The sequence below is a fragment of the Peromyscus eremicus genome, chromosome 10, assembly GCF_949786415.1.
Source record: "Peromyscus eremicus chromosome 10, PerEre_H2_v1, whole genome shotgun sequence".
Classification (NCBI taxonomy): domain Eukaryota; kingdom Metazoa; phylum Chordata; class Mammalia; order Rodentia; family Cricetidae; genus Peromyscus; species Peromyscus eremicus.
In genome coordinates, this window is record NC_081426.1 from 23,503,947 (window position 1) to 23,514,077 (window position 10,131).

The following is a 10,131-nucleotide window of genomic DNA, read 5'->3' on the forward strand; positions in this document are numbered from 1 at the left end:
GCCCAATTATAAATAAACAAAAAGGAAGAGTTATTTGTGTGAACTCCATGCAGGGAGTTTATAAAGTAAGATAGTGTTCTGGTTTGTATAGAAACACAGGCTTGCCGGGCGGTGATGGCACACGCCTTTAATCCCAGTGCTCAGGAGGCAGAGACAGGTGGATCTGTGGGAGTTCGAGGCCAGCCTGGGCTACAGAGTGAGTTCCAGGACAGGCTCCAAACTACACAGAGAAACCCTGTCTGAAAAAAAACAAACAAATGAGAGGCTTTTGTATTGAAGGCTTCATCCCTGGTCGGTGGACCCAGTAATTGAAAAGTGTGACTGGATCCTTAAGACTCTGACCTAAACAGTGTATTAGTCCCTGAGGACTAATAATCTAGTGGCATTACTGAAAAGTAGGGTCACGTTGGAGAAAACAGGTTACTCGGGTATGCTCTGGAAAGATCCCTCGTCCTTGACCCGTTCCTGTCTCTGCTTCCCAGGCACCACGAGGTGAGCAGCTCCACTCTTGAGTAATTCACATGCTTCTCAGTATAATGTTCTGCCTTACCACTGCCCAGAAGCAACAGAGCCATCTGATCACGGACTAAAGCCTCTGAATGTCAATAAAGCATAAAGAAAGCACCCCAAGACCAGCGGACAGAACCAGCGATCACCGGTCACCCCGAGAGCCGCAGGGCGCTTCCCTGGCGCGGCCAGTGACGTCACCCCTGCGCCCCGCCGCCTCGCTGGGTCTTCCGGCCGGGAGGCGGCGGCGGGCGGGGTGCCGTGACGTCACGAGAGCCGCGCGCCGGAAGCGGGCCGTGCAGCACGGAAGCCGCGGGGGCGGGGCGCGGAGGCGATGGGGGGCGGCGGCGGCCGGCGATGAGCGGCGGGCGCGCGTGAGGAGCCGGCGGGCGAGGCTGGGGGGCCCCGGAGCGCGAGCCGCAGGGCGGAGGGCGGGGGCGCGAGCGCAGCGGGCGGCGGCGAGGCGGCGGCCGAGAAGATGGCGGACGGCGACAGCGGCAGCGAGCGCGGCGGCGGCGGCGGCGGCGGGCCCGGCGGCTTCCAGCCCGCGCCGCGCGGCGGCGGCGGGCCCGGCGGCGAGCAGGAGACGCAGGAGCTGGCCTCGAAGCGACTGGACATCCAGAACAAGCGCTTCTACCTGGACGTGAAGCAGAACGCCAAGGGCCGCTTCCTCAAGATCGCCGAGGTGGGCGCGGGCGGTTCCAAGAGCCGCCTCACGCTGTCGATGGCGGTGGCCGCCGAGTTCCGCGACTCGCTGGGCGACTTCATCGAGCACTACGCGCAGCTGGGTCCCAGCAGCCCGGAGCAGCTGGCGGCGGGAGCCGAGGAGGGCGGCGGGCCGCGCCGCGCGCTCAAGAGCGAGTTCCTGGTGCGCGAGAACCGCAAGTACTACCTGGACCTCAAGGAGAACCAGCGCGGCCGCTTCCTGCGCATCCGGCAGACGGTGAACCGCGGCGGCGGCGGCTTCGGCGGCGGACCCGGGCCCGGCGGCCTGCAGAGCGGCCAGACCATCGCGCTGCCCGCGCAGGGTCTCATCGAGTTCCGCGACGCGCTGGCCAAGCTCATCGACGACTACGGGGGCGAGGATGACGAGCTGGCCGGGGGCCCGGGAGGCGGCGCCGGCGGCCCGGGGGGCGGCCTGTACGGAGAGCTCCCGGAGGGCACCTCCATCACGGTGGACTCCAAACGCTTCTTCTTCGACGTTGGCTGCAACAAGTACGGGGTGTTCCTGCGAGTGAGCGAGGTGAAGCCGTCCTACCGCAATGCCATCACCGTGCCCTTCAAGGCCTGGGGCAAGTTTGGAGGCGCCTTCTGTCGGTATGCAGATGAGATGAAAGAAATCCAGGAGCGACAGAGGGATAAGCTTTACGAGCGACGCGGTGGGGGCAGCGGCGGCGGCGACGAGTCCGAGGGTGAGGAAGTGGATGAGGATTGAAACGGGCAGCTTCCCGTGCTGGCCTCCCCCACCCCACCACCATCCCCTTGGCTAGAGAGTTCCCTTTCCTACTCGTCCCCAGTGAGCTAGTGGAGAGGGATCAGGGGAGGCCGCAGACGGAGACAACAAAATTTAAAATAATATAGTTAAGAGAAATAACCATAAGAAAACAGTCACAGACAATTAGAGAAAAGCAGTAAAGTTCCAAGGAACTGCCAGCAACCTGCAAAGAGGACAGCAGCATCTCCTCACCTGCGCAAGAGTCTCAGCTTCTGTTTAAAACCGAGGTTCGTAAATTCATCAGGATAACACTGGAGGGCAATAGGTCTTAGAACGTCTGAGTTACCCAGACTCGTCCATTGATAACAGTTGAATTTGTGTTGTACCTGGGTCATCTGGTCTTAGGATCCTTCCGGGCCTCCCTCCATCGCCATCGAAATCAGCATTTTGGATCTAGGTCCTAGTGGAATCTTTGAGAAGAAAGAGGCCTTTGCAGTTACCCAGTTCCGAGGGTACAGATTTATGAAAAGGAATGCAATTTTACACAATCATGGACAGGGCAAGATAAGAATTCAAGAAGCCATCGGAGAATTAAAAAATCAATTGGATCCATTTTTTTAAAAAATGGTTTTGCATGGAACCTGGACCAAGGACCCTGTCTTTTCTTTGCAGAATTGTTTTCCGGGATGCAGATGAATTCAGATATCAAAGCTTGAACTAGAATCCATTACTAAAATAGTTTAAAAGTTGGCAATTTTTTTTTTTTTTCAAAAAAACGAAAGCAATTTTACAATGGGGATTGCTGAGGTAGGCACAAGAAGTCAGGCATAAAGCACAAGACAGATTGTTTGAGTGGGTTGGTTGCTGCTCACTAAAGTTCTTCCCTTGATCTCTTAAGTATGGAGGTCATTACCAAGAAATGGCTTACCATGAGTGAGAGCTGGATCCCTATGGCTCCACCCTATGAGCTAGTGAATTATGGCTAATTCGGCTGTTACAGCCACTGGCTGGCTGCATTTGAAACTTTAAAACTTGACTATCTGCAAAAAGGAGCAGTGTGGCTACAAGCCTGAGCTTTAATGGAATATACATCCTCACAGAGAAGTTGGAAACAACCGGAACTGAAGTCTTAACTCACCTTCGGTGTCATCTGTGGATTTAGTGAAATACTGACCATCCTCAGGTCCAGAATTCCAGCATCATTTATTCTTTTAAAATAAATTTTTAAGAACTTGATCCATTGTATTCAGTACCTCACAATCAAAGTTGGCAAATGATGAATGAATGATTCAAGCATTGCACCCGGTGGAAGCTGAAATCCATCTGTGAATGGAACTGAAGTGAACGTGAATGCTGACTCTATCCTGGAAGCATTTTTATACCATCTTGAAATTTCAACAAACTGGCATTTGCCAGTTTATCCAGCTGTCTTTCAAGAATAAAAGTTGGGGTTTTCAAGGATCGCCTCTTCTATATTTTAAATGGATTTTCAGTATAAATGATTTTTCTAATCGAGTTAATCCCACCCCATCAAAAGGTATTCCTAGAAATGTCATAGACCTAGGCAACTTTGAATTGAATGGGAGCTAATGTTCTTTCCAAAGTTTTTCAGGTATTTGTGTGACACCTTCTCAAGAACCAGGAGGCAAGTAACCCCACCTCCACAATCTTAGTATTTCTTTTTAACTGCATGCCTGCCCTTTATTTGAGCTGCCTTTTTAATTTATTGCATATCCTTTTTATTATCTTATTTTGGTATTCAATCTATACAATCTTTTTGTATTTATTGGGAAATAAGTAATATACAAAAAGGTCATTTTCGTGTCTGTGGCTGAGAGGGAAGGAAATATTTGTGTATATAAAATTAGGCTTTGAAAAGAAATTAGACTGATTCAGAATATTATTGATCTTAGACTTAAAAATGGAGGAGCCACAAACATTGGTGCCCTTACAGACTATTTCTCTACTCTCATCGTCCACAGTAGAATTTTTAAACAGATTTTTTTAAAGCTTTTCTTTCAAATTTTTCTCCGTTGCAAAGAATGTTTCCTAAATTGTATGGGAGCAATAGTATTTTGATGTTCTAATGACATCCGTATACTTGTACTGTATTTTGTACTACAAGGCAGCTGTTTTCAATAATGTCCTGCTGTATTTACCTATGTGTTTTGAGTGTGTGTTTCTTTGCTGCGGAGAACAAATTCCTACTTTTAGTAAAGGAGCTGAGAAGCTAGCATTAGGTTGCAGAAACTGTTTATAGTTTCAAACTCTGAGGCAGCAATGAAAATTAAGGTTGCAGCTATTCATTGATTGCTGTAACGTTTTCATTTTCCAATCATGTACAATTCCTGTATAGACCAACTTGTTTTCTTGCTTCAGTGGTGGTTCTGTTGCTCAGCTGCAGTGAGCCAGTTCAATTTTGCAAAGGTGCAGTACCTCTCCTTTTCAAGGGGTTGGTTTTTGTTTTTTGTTTGTTTTTCTTTTTTCTTTTTATTTGGCTGAATTGCAGTAACTAGCCTTGCCTTTCTATTCTGTAGAAATGACAGGGTCTTCACAATCCTTCACCAGTGGCTACTAAGCTATAATTAGCTGAATAGAAAGAATGTGGAAGTGGTCTGAGGCATATAGAGTATATGCCAAGAACACTACCATATATGGCATCAGCTTTGGTTACCAGAGAAATTTTCTTAGTCATTAGACCATATAACAGTAATATATCATATGTAAATCTTTAGATATCAATTTGAAAATCCTCCAAAAAAAGGAGCAAAGAATGCATAAGCTATGTGTTGGCAAAAGTAATTTATATTAAAATTTTGACCTGCCTTTGTAAGATTAAGTGGTAAATGTCATAGTGGTGGGTTTTTAAGTCTTAACCAATCTCTAAGGTTTATTTCTCCTGCAGGGGGTGGTTCATGGCCTCTCTTCCCACTGTAGGAAGATAGCAGAAGGATGGGGATTAACTGTAGCATTTCACTGATCCTCATTCCAGGGACTAGGGACAATAGAAATCTGACAGTGTGAGAGTCAGCTCATATAATACTAGTTTTTTGAAGGCGCTGGTTTTTGTTAACCCCTGTCAGAAAATGGCCTTGTACAAATTATGAGAAGTACCAACTTTTCTGTTTTGTTTTCGAAGTGCTACTACGAATGGTTTAGAGTTGTATATTTTTTCCTTTTAAATTTGGCAGATATCCCAGCTAATGAAAATAGTCACATGCCCAAGAAGTTGGGGCAAGAACTCCATTTCAAATGTTGTTGATATGTTTGTTTCTCAGGCTACTGTATACAAAAATGTGTCTTTAAGAAAATCAAAGAGAAGAAGAAAATTCTATGCAGAGACCCTACTACTTCTTAATGGTTTCTATTGTCCCTACACATCATTTCAGCAAGTCTAACAGCAGTTCTTGTCAGCAAATTCTTCAGTGCATATGCTGCACAAAACAAAACATAAATCTGCACAGCACCAAAAATCAAACAAAAAACCAAAAACCCAGACACCCTATGTATCTGTTGGAGGCATGTAGGTGGTACAAATGACTGTAGCTGTGAAGCACACATGGCTACTGTCATGTCACTTTCCATAAGTATTTACTGCAAAGTGATTGAGAGGCTTTTGGTTCAGGCAGCCATTAGCCTCCTGCTTCCTTTGTTACCTCTGGATCACTTTGCAGTAAATTGCAGGTCTTTTAAAAGATTCAAGCTTCGGTTTTCTCAAAACAAAACAATTATCCTGTCTTACCTGAAAATGCGGGGTTGTGGGCAAAAGAGGCTGGTTATAATAATGCCCTCATATTGAGTGGTCTGTAAATGGCTGCACACTTCAGGCATTAGAGTTGCTGAGGATGCTTTGTTAATGTGATCTTGACTGGCTTTACAGGGGTGTAGAACAGTCTACACAGGCAACTATTTGCATCCACCTTGCTCTTGAGGTGGATGGAAGTAAGGAAAGGCTGGAGTGTGTAAGTCATGCACATAAGTATTCTTCACTGTAAATTTCGTTTTCATTTTTAACCCAATTATGGTACTTTGTCCAATGCACAACTGATCTCTCAGTAGATATTCATTTGAAAATAGTGTGGCCTTGACCAGTGAGAAGGGGAAGAAGTGACTTATGCTTGTGTTAAAATGACCTGTTTGCTGAGAGTGGTCGTTCTGCACACTCGTAATACCATGGTTTTGATTGGGGAGAGTTAATGGTTTTGACCCTGAATTTAACTGAGTTTTCTTCTATTTTTAGGAAGTATCAGAATTGCTCTGATGAGTAACAAAGTGAACTGCTTTGATGTCCAATCTCAGGTTTTAAAATATAGTGGTATAGAAGCCCACTGTTACTAATTCTTAAGATAATTTTAATTTAGTGTACCCTAAAAGTCACATGCATAAGGCCTGTTCAGAGAGCAGGGCCTCCACCTTTTTGCTCCTTTTCCACTTTGTACTTACTTCACTTGAAAAGATGTCAAGTGACTTTGCATTGTATATTTCCATTTTAATCCTGACGTAGTTCTCAAAGATGAAGCACTTTTGAACATGAAATACATGGATCATGTGTGATGTGGATCATGGTTTCTCAGGCCCCTAGATAATCCACTTCTGAGTATTGTTCTATGTAAGGAGAGTAGAGCTCTTTGCTAATGGTAGAAAGTTTGTATTCTTGATTAGAATGCACTTGCTAGTTTCCAATGGATGGGAGAGTAAACGATGCTGCATTCACAATTGAATAAGTTGCTCTCCCTTGAGCCTTAAGGTAGCTTTTTCTTTCCTGTCAACAACAGCACTGAAGTCATAGTGAGTGAATGAGATTGTCTGTTTTCAGGGTTGCTTTAGAGTACTGTAAATCAATTAGCTGTCTTCCTAAAGAGTCATAACTCCCTTCAATAGACAGGATGGTGGGTGTGGGGAGGGGGGCTAGGGAAGGGAGAGAGGTAGTTTATAGAAAAGAAAAAAGAAAAAAAGAGCCACGTTTACCTTAAAATATAGAGAAAAAAGAAAAAAAGTTCATGTCCTATCCTGTTGGAAATTTCAGATGTAAGGTGGAAATGGCAAAATATAATTCATTTCCCCTGCTTTTAATTTAGAAAACCTAAGTTATTTTCAAATATTAGCCCCCAGAAGTTTCAAGAGCTAGCTAGACTCATGAACGATGAATTCTAGAGCAGAACTTTCAAGAGGTAGCTACACTCATAAATGATGAATTCTCTAGGTATCTCTGACTTTGCTATTTAAACTTACCCTTTTCAGTCCTCACAATTTGAACCTGGTTTGATTACTGAAAGATTAAATAAACTTATATGTGAACAAATGGGATCCAGTTGTCAAGACTGAAAATTAAATTTGGAAAATGCAAAAAGAATGAAATTGCACCATAAAGATTTATTACCCTAGTGAGTCCCAACTTAAGGCCTTTATGAATGTATTTTATATTTCCTAATGAAATAGGAAATATTCACCAGTGTAATCATGTAACCACCTGTATTCACTTTTACTTTCATTTGAAAATCAAATGCCTCCTGAATTGGACATTCCAATTGGGATAGGTAGAGAGCCATGTTGAAACAATAAATGCCATGTTTGTAGTTTCAGTAGGACTTCTAAGAGTGAGAACAGAGCTTTGTTAGAAGTTAATAAAGCCTTTTCACGATTCTAACACTTTGGAGAAAGATTTTAACCATAAACATGAGGTTCTATGATCAAATTTGATGTCTGCTACATTACAACCCACTGGGATCAGCTTTGTGCTCTGGACTCCTGAGTCCAGCGTTCCGCAGAGAAAGCAGTAGTGGGTCTGTTCAATGTCCACTAGTGAAGTGCAGAAGGCACAGGTGTGTCCATTCTTCCCCTTTAGGAACTCTTCAGTGGCTAACTTTTTCAACAAAATGCTTACTTCTTAAAGGCAAAATATTTTGTGTCCTGTGTTGCAAGATCAGATGGTTAGTAAATCTTAGTGTTTGGAAATAGAGTGACAAGGAGTTTGTTTCTTCCCTTTTAAATGTCTGTCTGAGAGAAATACAGATGCCGGAAAGTCCAAGAAAATGAGCAGAATTATAGCCCTGAGCACAGTGTGTTGGAGGAGGTTTTATAATAAACCCTTTTCTCCAAGCCCACATCACTATCTGTTGAACCAAAGCTCTCAGGAGTCTGAAAAGTCAAGAGGTTGGGCAAAAAGTCTAGAGACTTGGCTGTAGGTCGTCATGACTTACATTTTACAAAGAGTCTGTGGTTTTGCGTGTTTTGGTGGCAGGCAAGTATATTTTAGTTACTTTTCCGTGACCTTGGTGTCTGAAATTAAGATTGTCGGTGTATTTGGACTTTTTTTCCTGAGGTTAGAACAGTTGTATTAGGCATTTACGCTTGTGAATCTTCATGCAGGCGTCTTTCCAGTCCTGTGAGTTCAGATGACACACTTTGTGTTCTGTAAGAATCTCACTGCCTGTCCTGTCTGCCAATGGCTCTGTTAAGCTAGGCTCTTCACTCCAAAGCTGGGGCTAATGTCCCAGTTGGGAATCTCCAGAAGTCATTTGAATGAGTTTAAGCCAAATCTCGAGCAGGAGACAGCTTCTTGCTCTAGATGTACAATTAGCTTAGGTTGGAAATTACTCTAAAGAGGGTTTGGAATGTCTTTAGTCTGTGTAAATACCAACATGCTTCTTCTGCATCGTGAACCAGTATGTATGCCTGTGTATGGGTTTGTAGAGCTGGTTTCTGCTTCAAGTGAAGCTGCACCTTTGTTTGTAAGGTCCCCTCCACCCAGAACCCTATAAACATTTGTAAATAGAACACTAAAATTTGTAGCGGTAGGATCAATTTGGGAAATATCTGCTGAGAGACCAAAAAGTTCATTTTTTTAAGTACCTTGGTTAAAGAGTAAAGATTATTCCTCTTATTTTTTAAAAGAAGAATGCACTTTAACAAACACAGCTGCATGGGCAATTCAACAATCCATGAAGTGCAGTACCCATCCAGAAACCACACTTCCTGAAAACCGTTCAAAGCAGAGTCCACACGGGCTGGTGGTCTCACCGCCTGTAGGTTGAAGCTTAGATTCTGATGAATTGTGAGACAAGCAGGGCTGCTTCAAAGAGCAATGTGAATACAGCCAGAAGCTTCAGACAGGTCTGTAAAATGGCGGGTCCCGTATTTACCACTAACTAGCAAAACTGACAGAAAAACTCATAGAAATACAAAGTTTAAGAATCCTTCCTGCTGGTGTGCACTCCTTCCAATAGCAGACTTTTGCAAATGGAGTTTTACAGTCTATATTTAAAAAATTGTATGTTTGTAACAAATAAAGTATGCGGAAAAGTGAATGACAGTCTTGTGTCGTCGTCTCTTATTTAAGGGATTGCATGGTGATTGGGGAGGGATCTGTTACCCATTGTGGTTCACAGATGGGTGTGGGTTGCAGGGAATCCCACCTGAAGTGGCTTGAGATCATCTGGGTTTCTGTGATCCTTTCTAGTAAGGCGTCTGTGGAGTAAGAGTAGATAGTTTTTTATGCTTTGGTCCATAACTACTTCCTCTTTTTGGTTGTGTTTAGAAGGGCTCACAAAAGCTTGCTGCCCAGATGTTCCCTTGTTTATCAACAATTGAAGGACTGACCAAGCAACAAATTAAGCCAGTCTTCTCTTGCCCAAACGATAAAGGAAAAACAAAATGATTGTGTCCAGTAGTCCTGGCCAGAGATTCTCAAACTGTCTCTGGAACTGCTTTACACTTCATATCCAAGGGAGTCTTTCTGGGCTATATCCATGGATACCTATCAGACTAGATATGGGATGTTTTTCTAGACAAATAGGCACACATTTGATCCACTGTCAGAATAGCGACACCATTCCATTTAGTTTCCGGAGCACACCATAGTCTTGGGAGAGTGAGAACGGCAAACATAAGCAAGCAGACTCGAGAAGGTCTCCGAATTCTGATCACCTTGGAAAACCGTCACACTAGGCATCAGTCTGTGTAAGTGACATCTCTGGAAATGAATGATGGAATTGGTGAAAATGGGAGCTTAGCTGGGTGTGGTGGCACAGGCTTTTAATCTGAACTGGATCTCAGTTCAAGGCCAGCCTGGTCTACATAGCAAATTCCAGGCCAGCAAGAACTACATAAAGAAGCACACAACTTTAATCCCAGCACTCAAGAGGCAGAGGCAGGCAGATCTTTTGCCAGTTCGAAGCCAGCCTGGTCCA

General features: G+C 44.2%; 1 protein-coding gene across 1 annotated transcript; it reads left to right on the top strand.

The window, feature by feature from the left end:
* The first annotated feature begins 985 nt into the window (after nucleotides 1–985).
* Nucleotides 986–9,254, top strand: Purb (purine rich element binding protein B). Its single transcript, XM_059275473.1, has one exon. It carries the CDS (start codon nucleotides 986–988, stop codon nucleotides 1,940–1,942), a length of 957 nt encoding a protein of 318 aa, XP_059131456.1. The 3' UTR covers nucleotides 1,943–9,254.
* Nucleotides 9,255–10,131: the final 877 nt, after the last annotated feature.